This window comes from Erythrolamprus reginae, chromosome 1, assembly GCF_031021105.1.
Source record: "Erythrolamprus reginae isolate rEryReg1 chromosome 1, rEryReg1.hap1, whole genome shotgun sequence".
Lineage (NCBI taxonomy): Eukaryota > Metazoa > Chordata > Lepidosauria > Squamata > Dipsadidae > Erythrolamprus > Erythrolamprus reginae.
Genome location: NC_091950.1, coordinates 200,181,113 through 200,194,391, shown reverse-complemented (window position 1 = coordinate 200,194,391; position 13,279 = coordinate 200,181,113). Strand labels below are relative to the sequence as shown.

Genomic DNA, 13,279 nt, shown 5'->3' with positions numbered 1-13,279 from the left:
TGGGGAAACTCCTTGCTGATGCCCGCTGCTCGCCCTCCCGCCAGCAAGAGGGGGAAGACCCAGGGAAGCCGCCCAGCAGCTGATCTGCCGGGCGCCATCTACGCATGCGTGCCCATAGAAAAAAAGGGCACGCATGCGCAGATGGTGTTTTGACTTCCGGGTTGAAAAATCGCAAATTACCCTGTTCACAATGGTCGGGGACGCAATAACCGGGGGTTCACTGTATATTGATAAATACATAAAATTAATGTATTCAGAGGAATGCCTGCATAGTTCAACAATGACACTAATGGCTTGGCAGCTTCCCTTTTGATATTTTGGAAAGAAAAGGGTTTCATGTAGATATGGCAGTGATGAAGTAAATCTATAATTTTAAGTAAATGTGATGTGCAAATTTTGAGAGGGAAAGGAAAAAACTGAAAATCAACCTCCACAGGATGTTTCTATTTAAAAGAAATCAGCAGCAGCATCCTTCTATCTTTCCAAGGCCAGCAAAATGAGGACCTAGATTGTTGGGGGCAATATGCTGACTCTTATTGTTTAAAGAGGACTATAAAGCACTATGAAGCGGTATGTAAGTCTAAATGCTGGTTCTAGTGCTATCATCATCTATATTTCAAAAAATACACACACACACACACCTGTACAAACTATATCCATATATATCATCACTGTATTATATCAATCTATATTAGAGAGAGAAAGATTATGCCCATGAGGACTTTTTACTGTTAAATTTCTAGATCTAGTTTCAAATTACTTTTTCCATTACAGATGTGCCAGAGAAGATAAATAAATTAACTCTTAAGAAAGGTAACTTACTGTTTCATTGTTTTGTTATCTCTCAGTATTAAGAAATAATTTACCAGCAGAAATGTGCCTGGATTAAGTTACTATACAGACTTTGCTAAAATGTCTTAAGTTCTTATTAGCTTATAAGATTGTTGTACTTTTCATAGCAAACAATAACTATAATGATTTTTTAAAATGTTTCTTCCATCTATAAGGAGGAGAGGGGTTCAAAAATGAGGTCATTTTTATTTCTGGTGTTTGATGTTGATTTTGGAGGGCTTCATATTAATAGTACAATGCAGTACAATAATTTTAACTTACAATTTACAATGTACAGTATAATGTAATATAATTGTGTCACAATTAAGTTTCTATTGTAAAATGAATAATGAATAAGAAATGAACATTGCCAAGAGAGATTATTACTGTTCATATCAAATCAACTCAATTATCCTTAGTTAATTAGATTTTAAGTGGCTGTCTTCTTTGCCTTGCACATGAATACCTTGATTGTAAAAGTACCATTGTCTTGAAATCCATTGAAACCAATCAAAGCAATAGGACAGCAGTGGCATGAGAATTAGAATCAATATATTGCAAGACAAAGATTTTTTTATTATTATTCAGAAGGATATTTTTACCCATAACAATCCAAAGTTTTGGAAGAATTGCATTAAAGTTGATTTCATTTTAGATATTAATTTCTTTATCCAAAAACTGACAAAAGGACAGTGCTATTTATTCTTTCTTAGGAGATATAGGGATCAAGAAAAAAGACCTCTGAATGCCACTAACAAGAAGTTTGGTTCATCCTTAAATAGACTAATTTTTCCCATATTATCAAAATTTAAGTTTGGTCCCTTAGGTTTAAAGTTTGATATTAAAATGAAATGATAGAGAGCATTTCACTATAATTACACTTAGAAATAATGTGTAAACTGTTGGGTTAAAAGTGGCAAAAACAAGTTTAGATCTATCCTCAGTTATGCATTTATTTATTAAGTTCATCTGCCATTGTCAAATGACTATGGGAGGCTTAAAACATCATAAACAACAACATAAAACAATTACGATGTTAAAAACATTTATTTATTTTTATTTATTTATTTATTTATTCATTTGTCCAATACACAATACACATGGAAGAGAATAGACATGAAATAATATATATAAAGATAATATGTAAAAATAGAGGAGAAGATATATGAAAGGAAGAAAATATATACGATATATGAGATAAAGGAAAGACAATTGGACAGGGGACGAAAGGCACACTAGTGCACTTATGTACGCCCTTTATTGACCTCTTAGAAACCTGGAGAGGTCAATCGTGGACAGTCTAAGGGAGAAATGTTGGGGGTTAGGGGTTGACACTATTGAGTCCGGTAATGAGTTCCACGCTTCGACAACTCGATTGTTAAAGTCATATTTTTTACAGTCAAGTTTGGAGCAGTTAATATTAAGTTTGAATCTGTAGCATACTCTTGTGTTGTTGCGGTTGAAGCTGAAGTAGTCATTGACCGGTAGGACTTTGCAGCACATGATCTTGTGGGCAATACTTAAATTGTGTTTTAGGTGCCGTAGTTCTAAGCTTTCTAGACCCAGGATTGTTAGTCTATACGAGAGATCACTAGATAACTTTGGACCAATTATTCTCTTAGCCCAAACTGATTCATAGCACTGTTGTTGACATGAAAAATAGAAGGAAGGAGTGGTATATATTTATGCCACTTGGAACTCCTGAAGGAAAGGCAGGATATAAAATTTGTAAATAAATAACAGAATGAAAAGTTGGATGTTTAATTGACGAATTTAGCCGAGTTATCATTATGCAATCTTTTGGACAAAGATTTTCTAACTATTGTCCAATTTCCAGTGGCATTAGAAGTTGTAGCAGCTGTTTTCACTTTTGCATTGTGGTGAGATCATTTTTGTAGCATGTGCTTGAAGACTGTATTAATATAGCTGAGCTTAAGCCTGACAAGTGAGTATAAAGAAGAAGAAAAAAAGATATAAATTTCATATTTTTGTGAGAGACATTTTCTATCTTAGCTTACCTTTTTGAAAAATTGAGGCCATCTGGACTCTGAAATTAAATATTAAATATTATGGTGGAATCAAAGGTTTACCACTCTCTTGAGGGCTATTGCCTAACTGTGGCTGAAAATATTAGAATAAAGCCATCCTGTGAAACTCATCACATTCCATCTCAGTTATGGCTAAATCAGCCATATTATTTGCAAACTAGAGTATATAGCAAGTTCCCTAGACCAGTGTTTCCCAACCTTTTTTGAGCCGCGGCACATTATTCATATTTTCAAAATCCTGGGGAACACTGAAGGGGGGCGGGGCGGGGGGGGCGGGCTAAAGAAAAGTTTGGACAAAAAAACCCTCTCTCTTCCTCCCTTTCGCTCTATTTCTCCCTCTTTCTCTCTTTTCCTTCCTTCCCTTCTTTCTCTCTCTCCATCCCTTTCTTTCTTTCTTCCTCTCTTTTTTCTCTCTTTCTCTCTCCCTCCTTCCCTTCCTCTATGTCTTTCTCTCTCCCTTGCTCTCTCTCTCTGTCTCTCTTGCTATCTCTTTCTTGCTTTTCTCTCTCTCTCTTGCTCTCTCTCTCTTTCACTGTCTTGCTATATGTCTCTTTCTTTCTCTTTGCCTCTCTTGCTATCTCTCTTTCTTTCTCTCTCTTTCTCTCTCTCTGTCTCTCTTGCTATGTCTCTCTTTCTTTCTCTTTCTCTCTCTCTCTGCCTCTCTTGCTAAGTCTCTCTTTTTCTCTTGCTATGTCTCTCTTTCTTTCTCTCTCTCTCTGCCTCTCTTGCTATGTCTCTCTTTCTCTCTCTCTTTCTCTTTCTCTATCTCTCTTTCTCTTTCTCTGCCTCTCTTTCTTGCTCTGTCTCTCTTTCTCTGCCTCTCTTGCTATGTCTCTCTTTCTTTCTCTCTCTCTCTCAGCTGACTGCAAGCGGGAGCCCTGACGGCGGCAGCTGGAAGTGCTGCTGGACACCGTATATGCCAGGCCCGCAGCGCCAGCAGCACGTCCAACCGCCACCGTCAGGGCTCCCGCTTGCAGTCAGCTGAGAGAGAGAGAGAGCTCCCTCTCGCCGCCGACATCTCCCTGTGACTGCCTGCGGCCGCTGCGGCCACCCCCCCCGCTCCCATCGCCAGTGCCCTCCCGCCGGGCTACAAAGGACACTTGCCGCAGGTCCAACCGCCACCGTCAGGGCTCCCGCTTGCAGTCAGCTGAGAGAGAGACAGAGAGCTCCCTCTCGCCGCCGACATCTCCTCGCGACTGCCTGCGGCCGCTGCGGCTGCCCCCCCCGCTCCCAACGCCAGTGCCCTCCCGCGTGGCCACAAAGGACACTTGCCGTGGATGCCAGAGAAGCTCCAGCTGGGCGGGGCGCTGCCGGTACTTCCGTCCTGGGGCTCCCGCTCGCACCTGTCCCCCGGCTCCTGCTCGATGCCGCGGTTTTCGGCGCTCTCCTGCTGGGCTCCAAAGAAGGAAGGTGGGAAAAAGGCTTTTTCCCGCCTTCCTTCTTTGGAGCCCAGCAGGAGAGCGCCGAAAACCGCGGCATCGAGCAGGAGCCGGGGGACAGCTGCGAGCGGGAGCCCCAGGACGGAAGTACCGGCAGCGCCCCGCCCAGCCGGAGCTTGGCGGCACACCTGGCCATGTCTCAAGGCACACCGGTGTGCCGCGGCACACCGGTTGGGAAACGCTGCCCTAGACAACTGCTATGGATAATACACTACAATTGCATTATGTTTCACATTCTCGATATACAATAATCTTTCACTTATAAAACTAGAGTATTGAAGCATTTCCTAAATCTTTTGTCCTGCAGTAACAACATGAAGTAACCCACTGTAACAACATTGCCAAAAAGGCACTAAAAGTTGTTAATCTAATATTACGTAGCTTCTTCTCTGGCAATATTATACTTCTAAACAGACCTTACAAAACATTTGTTAGACTAATTCTGGAATACAGCTCACCTGTCTGGAATCTGCTTTGCATATTAGACATTAATACAATCAAGAGAGTCCAGAAATATTTCACAAGAAGAGTCCTTGACTCCTCCACTTGCAACAAAATATCTTATACCACTGGGATTGGACAATTTGCAACTATGTCGCCTCTGATCTGATCTAAATGTAGTTCATAAAATTATATACCAAAATGTCCTTCCTATTAATGACTATTTCACCTTCAACCACAAAAATACACAAGCATGTAATAGATTCAAATTAAATGTAAACCGCTCCAAACTCGACTGCAGAAAATAGGACTCCAGCAACGGAGTGATCAATGCCTGGAATGCACTACCTGACTGTGGTTTTTTCCCCCCAAATCCCCAAAACTTTAACCTTAGACTGTCCATAGTCAACCTCTCCCCGTTTCTAAGAGATCTATAGGGGGCATGGACAAGCGCACCACTGTGCCTACAGTCCTTGTCCTATTGTCCTACTGTCCTCCTTTATAGTTACTTTTTACTTATGTTTATAGTACTATCCTATACATGTTTGATAAATAAATAAAATAATAAAGTCAATAGGACTGAGTAGCATTTAATTTTATTTAGAAGAGAATGATTTTAATCACAAGTTTAAGAGAGGACAATAACAATAACAGTGGAAAGACATGACATTATTTTCCTCTCTAAAACAATCCTGAAGTGATGTGCCGGTGCCTGGAGGCTGTTGGGGCCTGGATGGGTGTCAACAGACTCAAACTCAACCCGGATAAGATGGAGTGGCTGTGGGTTTTGCCTCCCAAGGACAATCCCACCTGTCCGTCCATTACCCTGGGGGGGGAACTATTGACCCCCTCAGAGAGGGTCCGCAACTTGGGCGTCCTCCTCGATCCACAGCTCACATTAAAAAACCATCTCTCAGCTGTGGCGAGGGGGGCGTTTGCCCAGGTTCGCCTGGTGCACCAGTTGCGGCCCTATCTGGACCGGGACTCATTGCTCACAGTCACTCATGCCCTCATCACCTCGAGGTTCGACTACTGTAATGCTCTCTACATGGGGCTACCTCTGAAAAGTGTTCGGAAACTTCAGATCGTGCAGAATGCAGCTGCGAGAGCAGTCATGGGCTTACCTAGGTATGCCCATATTTCACCATCACTCCGCAGTCTGCATTGGCTGCCGATCAGTTTCTGGTCACAATTCAAAGTGTTGGTTATGACCTTTAAAGCCCTTCATGGCATTGGACCAGAATATCTCAGAGACCGCCTCCTGCCGCACGAATCCCAGCGACCGATTAGGTCCCACAGAGTGGGCCTTCTCCGGGTCCCGTCAACTAAACAATGTTGGTTGGCGGGCCCCAGGGGAAGAGCCTTCTCTGTGGCGGCACCAGCTCCCCCCGGAGATTAGAACTGCCCCTACTCTTCCTGCCTTCCGTAAACTCCTCAAAACCCACCTTTGCCGTCAGGCATGGGGGAACTGAAACATCTCCCCCTGGGCATGTTTAATTTATACATGGTATGCTTGTGTGCGTGTCTGTTAGTATATGGGTTTTTTTAAAAAAATCTTCAAATATTTTAAATTTAGTCGGATTATTTATGATTTGTTCCACTTGTTGTGAGCCGCCCCGAGTCTTCGGAGAGGGGCGGCATACAAATCCAAATAATAAATAAATAAATAAATAAATAAATAAATAAATAAATAAATCCTAATTCACAGAAAAGCCATCCTTTTGCCTTTTGGAAGATGACCCTGGTATCTGCCGAGGATTAATTCTCAGGTATTTCTACAACAAAGAATCACAGCAGTGTGAAACATTCCAATATGGAGGTTGCCTGGGAAACCAAAACAACTTTAAAACTTTGCAAGAATGCCAAAATACCTGCTATGACAGAGGTAAGTGGAGCTGTTCCTTGGTACTTAACTGCATCTCTTAGTGCCTGTTGTTGTAAGACCGGAATGGAGAGCCTCTGTCCTTCCTTTTTCTTAGAAAGCAACTATTGCTAGTTTTTATTGGTTGAATTACCAATGGCTAATAGGACTTGGAATTTATAGAATTCAAAGCATGTGGGAATGGTACCGTGCCTGCTAAATTGCAACAGAAGTCACTCACATGTTCAATTTGAAAGCTGCTAGTATGTGTGGTTGCTATCATGTGTTTTCATAATTGGGGAGAAAAAGCAAACATGATAAGGAATCCCTTCCAGTCTTCACTGAAAGAACAGCATAAACAATGTATTAGCTAGCTAGTATGAGATAGGACAGAAGGTGGGAATAAATTCCTTTTTCAGTTTAATGTAAACAAATGTAAATGAAGTAAAAACTGCTTCTTATGTTTAAGTTCAAATGAAAAGAGAATTTCAGTAAACTACAACCTTGGGGTATTAAATAGATGTTAATATACCATTTCATCAGACTTTTTTCCTTTTATTTTAGTCCCTTCAGGCAATTCACTACAAATAGAGGATGACCACACAGGTTTTGGTACATCTACTAATAATAGTGCTCCACGAATTAAGCAAGGTATGTATTAATAGTTTATACCTGTGTAAGAATGAGGCTTACTCTACAGTCCTCATCTGAATTTTTCCCTGTCATGTTTCTACTTTGCTTCTCATGATTCAAAAGGGCATTTGGTTTATTAACTAACTAATTTCTGCAAATATTGGTGACCAATTCATCCATTTTTAAAATTTCCTCTCTATCTGTATACAGTGATCCCTCTATTATCGCGAGGGTTCCGTTCCAAGACCCCTCGCGATAATCGATTTTTCACGATGTAGGGTTGCGGAAGTAAAAACACCATCTGCGCATGCACGCCCTTTTTTTCTATGGCCGCGCATGCGTAGATGGTGGAGTTTGCGTTCCCCGCCGCCCACGCAAAGGGGAAACCCCGATTCGTCTGCTCGCTGCTGCTGCGCTACTGAGCAGATCAGCTGCTGGGCGGCTGAAGGAACCTTCCCTGGGTCTTCCCCCTCTTGCTGGTGGGCGGGCGAGCGGTGGGCATCAGCGAGGAGCCGGGGTTTCCCCTTTGCGTGGGCAGCTGGGAAGACCCAGGGAAGGTTCCTTCGGCCGCCCAGCAGCTGATCTGCTTGGTAGCGCAGCAGCAGCGAGCAGACGAATCGGGGTGTCCCCTTTGCGCGCGGGGAAACCCCGATTCGGCTCCTTGCTGCTGCTGCGCTACCGAGCAGATCAGCTGCTGGGCGGCCGAAGGAACCTTCCCTGGGTCTTCCCAGCCGCCCACGCAAAGGGGAAACCCCGGCTCCTCGCTGATGCCCGCCGCTCGCCCGCCCGCCAGCAAGAGGGGGAAGACCCAGGGAAGGTTCCTTCGGCCGCCCAGCATCTGATCTGCTCAGCGCAGAAGCAGCGAGCAGACGAAGATCAGGGTTTCCCAGCTGCCCACGCAAAGGGGAAACCCCGGCTCCTCGCTGATGCCCCCGCTCACCCGCCCGCCGCCCGCCAGCAAGAGGGGGAGAGATAGAGAAAGAGAGAGAAGGAAAGAAAGAGATGAGAGAGGGAGGAAGAGAGTGTGAGAGAGGAAAAAGCAAGATAGAGAAAGAGAGAGAGAAAGAAAGATGAGAAAGGAAGGAAGAGAGTGACGTCATCGGGTGGGAAAAATCACGATATAGCGTTTCGCGAAGATCGAGATCGCGAAAATCGAGGGATCACTGTAGTTGCTTTTTTTAACAGCAGGTGATTTTGTCCTCCCTACATGGAAAAGCTGCTACTCTCAGCATTCTATTATTCTCCTAAAAGATGCTAAAGTTGCTTTATTACTACTGCAATGCTCTCTACATGGGGCTACCTTTGAAGAGTGTTTGGAAACTACAAATTGTGCAGAATGCAGCCGCGCAAGCAATCACAAGACTATCCAGACATGTCCACATCTCTCCAACACTCTGCGGTCTGCACTGGTTGCCAATTGGTTTCTGGACTCAATTCAAAGTGTTGGTTATGATCTTTAAAGCCCTATATGGCATGGGACCAGATTACTTAGGGGACCGCCTCCTGCCACATGAATCCCAGTTAGGTCCCACAGAGTCGGCCTTCTCCAGGTTCCGTCAACTAGACAGTGTCATTTGGCAGGACCTAAGGGAAGAGCTTTCTCTGTGAGGGTCCTGGCCCTCTGTAATCAGCTACCCCCGGAGATTCGCACTGCCCCCACCCTCCTCGCCTTTCGTAAGAGTCTAAAGACTCACCTATGCTGCCAAGCTTGGAGTTATTAGATTCTTCCCCCAGCTGATGAATGTATAATGTGTTTGTTGATTGAATGGTTATGTGTGTATTTTAATTGGTTCTTCAGTTTTTTAGTTGTAACTGAATTTTAATTATCTGGATTTCAATATATATATATATATATATATATATATATATATATATATATATATATATATATATATATATATATATAATATGTTGTAAGCTGCCCCGAGTCATCGGAGAGGGGCGGCATATAAATCCAATAAACTTAAATTTATCATCACTCATTTATAATGCCTAAATAGAAAAGAACCATAGCATATGAACATATGAAGCTTCATTCACCAGGGTCACATATTGCATACTATATTATTTATTCTAACTGGTAACCACCAAAAATATACTCAGCCCCAATGTACCCTCTAATTTTTTTCGGTGTGGGCGGAAAAGTATAGTGTCTGAGCGACAGTGCCTTTGGGACTGGGCGGCATAGAATAATAAATAAATAAATAAATAAATAAATAAATAAATAAATAAACGAACGAACGAACGAATGAACGAACGAACGAACGAACGAACAAATAAATAAATAAATAAATAAATAAGAAAAAAATCACTTTTATTAAAAGAAATTAATAATTTTTTTAAAAAAATCCATTACTATTAAAACTAAATCAACCAGCAAAACCAAAAACATAAATATTAATAAAAACAGGTGAGGGCTGGGTTTTTTTTCTCTGTTATTATTTAAGTGCTTTTACCATATGCTTTAAATCAAGTCACTTCTCTCTCTGTTTCTCTCTCCTGTCATTCTCTGCCTCAATCATTTTCTCATTTCTCTTTTCTCCCCTTTTTTCTATCATTTCTCTCTATCTCTTCCTTCCACTCTTCTCTCTCTCTCTTGCTTTCTTTGTCTCTCTCTCTCACTCTCTTCCTTCCTCTCTCATCTCTCTCTCTCTTTCTTTCTTTCTTTCTTTCTCTTTTTCTCTCTTTCCCTCTCTTGGTCTCTTTCTTTTTCTCACTTTCTCCCTCTCTTGCTTTCTCTCTGTCTCTCACTCTTTCTTGTTTTCTTTCTCACACTCTTTCTCTCTCTTGTTCTCTCTCTTGCTATCTCTTTCTCTCCCCCCTTTCTCTCTCTCTCTCTTTCTCACTTTCTCTCTATCTTGCTGTCTGTTGCTCTCACTCACTCTCGTTCTCTCTCCGTTCTTCTCAGTGGAGGCTGGTGATATTCAATGTCGGGGGGTGCGCGCGGTTGCGCGCGCTCCCTATCTCCATACCATGCCACTCAGAACATTCAAAATAAGAAAAGCCTTCGCCGGCAGGCGTTCTCTCAGCAGAGGCCGGCGAAGGTGATATTCAATGTCGGGGGCGCGCGCGCGGTTGCGCACGCTCCCTATCTCCATACCAGGCCACTCGGAACATTCAAAATAAGAAAAGCCTTCGCTGGCGAAAGTTTTTCTTATTTTAAATGTTCCGAGTGGCCTGGTATGAAGATAGGGAGCGTGCGCAACCTGCCCCGCCTCTCCTGCAACCCCCTTGCTGAGAGCCCGGGATGAAAGTGCTCTCAGCAAAGGGACTGAGATGGGCAGGGCGTGCGTTCCGGGTGCGAAGGAGCCGCGCCCAAAGGTAGGAGGCGGCGGAGGAGCAGAGGGGGCGGATCGGGCGGGGGGCAGTGACGAAAGGCCGAGGGGGCCGGAGGCAACATTTGGAGGCAGGGGCGACTGCGGCTCCCTTCCCTTCTGCTGCCGGCACCTCCCCGCCCCCCCGCTGGACTGCGCGCCCATGGAAAATGGGGACTGCGCGCCCATGGAAAAGGGCGGCCGGGGCGGTATTTTGGGGTGCGCGCGCGCTCACGTGCGCAGCCTACAGGGAACGGTGCTCAGGCCTGTTAACTAATACTGGGTATGGTAGAAAATTGCTGGAATTTCTCTTTTAACTGTGCCAGTGCACAACTATAGTTTACCAAGAAGATCTCAAATTAGTATCATGCCATTGCAGCATGGGAATAATCACACAATACATGCTAGCGCTTATTCCTTCTGAATGTCCTGGATTTGTATTTTACTGCTTTCTGTCTTAAGGAGAGTGGCAGGCACTACTGCAGTGATGGCAAACTTATGGCACGCAAAGCCATATCTGAGGGCACACAAGGCGTTGCCCTACCTCAGGTCATTTTCAGTTTTCTTTTCTGCCTCCTGCGAAAAACAGCCCAAATGGAAGTTCATTTGTGTGCTCACCCTTGGCCTCCTTTTCGCTGTCAGGGATCTTCAAAAATTTCTTCGGCTTTAGAAAGTTGTAGCCAGGCCTCCCACCTCTCAGGCCATTTCTTCTGCTGCTGACAAGACTTTTCTGAAGGCCTCTACAGCCAATAACAGAGCTCCAGATCAATCTGGAGTTCTGTTATTTGCTAGAGAGGCCTTCAGGAAAGGCCTTTAGGAAAGGCCTCTGCAACTGACAACAGAGCTCCAGAACGATCTGGAGCTCTGTTATAGGCTACAAAGGCCTTCAGGAAAGCTTTGCAGGCTGCAGAAGAAATGGACTCAGGTGTGGGAGGCCTGGATGCAACTATCTGAAAGAAAGTAGTAGGGCATCTCCACAGCTTCAGTGGCCACCCATGGGCATATGCACGCACCTTTTTGGCACCTGAGGCTAAAAAGGTTCACCATCCCTGCCCTATTACATTCACATCAGGGATATGCACTTTGTCTTTATACTAATGACTCCAAACATCATTGAGAAAACAAGAATGAGTCCAAAAAACCCTATAAAAACCTCATTTAAGTTCTGTTTTTAATTTTTACCTAACTATTCTGCATACCTCTTAGAGTCTTGAGACTGGGATATATACAGTAAATGTCAGGAAAGAAATAAAAATACAGTGATACTTAGTCTTACAAACTTAATTGGTTCCGGGACGAGGTTTGTAAGGTGAAAAGTTTGTAAGACGAAACAATGTTTCCCATAGGAATCAATGGAAAAGCGATTAATGCGTGCAAGCCCAATACTCACCCCTTTTGCCATCCGAAGCGCCCATCTTTGCACTGCTGGGATTCCCCTGAGGCTCAACCTCCATGGGAAACCCCACCTCCGGACTTCTGTGTTTTTTTGATGCTGCAGGGGAATCCCAGGAGTGCAAAAACAGGTGCTTCGCTGGCAACGGAAATCCAGAGGTGGGGTTTCCCAGTGAGGGGAGCCTCAGTGAAATTGCAGCATTGCAAAAACGTGGAAGTCCTCAAAACTTCACCCCTGGACTTCCACGTTTTTGTGATGCTGCGATTTCACTGAGGCTCCCCTCGCTGGGAAACCCCACCTCCAGACTTCCGTTGCCAGTGAAGTGCCTGTTTTTGCACTGCTGGGATTCCCCTGCAGCATCACAAAAACACAGAAGTCTGGAGGTGGTGTTTCCCATGGAGGGGAGCCACAGGGAAATCCCAGCAGCACAAAAACGAATGCTTCACTGGCAGCAAAAGTCCGGAGGCGGGGCATCCCAGTGGCAGCGGCTTGGGTTTGTAAGGTGAAAATAGTTTGTAAGAAGAGGCAAAAAATCTTAAACCCCAGGTTTGCATCTCAAAAAGTTTGTATGACGAGGGATTTGTAAGACGAGGTTTCTTTGAAAGATTCGTTGCCATTGTTTTTCCATGAGTATATACCATACTGGAGATTGAGTCTTCTCACTTTTATGATCCACAGTTGTACGTCAGGGAGAAAGGAACAGCTGGAAAAATACAGATCACGGTTGCTATATTTTTCTGCTGGCCATCTGCACTTTCATTCAGATGTGCTTCTGGGAACTGGCTGGTAGTTTGTGGATTATGCATGCTGGCTAGAAATCTGGAGTGCATGTAAGAGAAGCCCAGGGAGATCTTCTTAATGAACTTTGGGACTGCCTATGATGGGAAAGTGCTGTGTGGTTTTTCTACATCCTGACTTCATTCATCACAGAACATAGCCCTTTGCTTGGGCTATAATCATCTAATCCAGTAATGGGATAGAGGAACGGCATTATTGTGTGGGCCAAAATCCAATCAGGATCAAGGGTGGTATATAAATGTTCTGAGTAGATAAATAAAGCATTAAGAGTAATTTGTTTCAAACAACTTTTTGTTGTTTTGCTTAGTCTTATTTTATTTATTTATTTATTTTATTAATTAGACTTCTACGCTGTCCTTCTCAGACTCAGGGCAGTCTTGGTGTTGATTGAGCAGTTAAATACATCTCATGTCTTTATGTTAATTCTTCTGGGCATGCGCAGAAGCAATAAAAACCCGGAAATCTCATCCTCGCACGAGATTAGGCTTCTGCGCATGTGCAGATGCTGAATCCTACGTGGG

The 13,279-nt window shown here is 43.7% G+C and overlaps 1 protein-coding gene across 5 annotated transcripts in view; it reads left to right on the top strand.

Moving 5' to 3' along the window:
• The window catches only part of TFPI (tissue factor pathway inhibitor), a 71,915-nt gene that overhangs the window by 48,551 nt on the left and 10,085 nt on the right, over positions 1–13,279 (top strand). For 4 of the 5 annotated variants that reach the window (XM_070731909.1, XM_070731910.1, XM_070731912.1 and 1 more), the window contains exons 4-6: positions 775–813; positions 6,468–6,644; positions 7,185–7,271. In XM_070731909.1, coding sequence (XP_070588010.1) covers positions 775–813; positions 6,468–6,644; positions 7,185–7,271 — 303 coding nt within the window. Of the gene's footprint in view, positions 1–774; positions 814–6,467; positions 6,645–7,184; positions 7,272–12,638; positions 13,046–13,279 lie in introns of those variants that run through there. The other variant, XM_070731911.1, reaches the window with a different exon arrangement.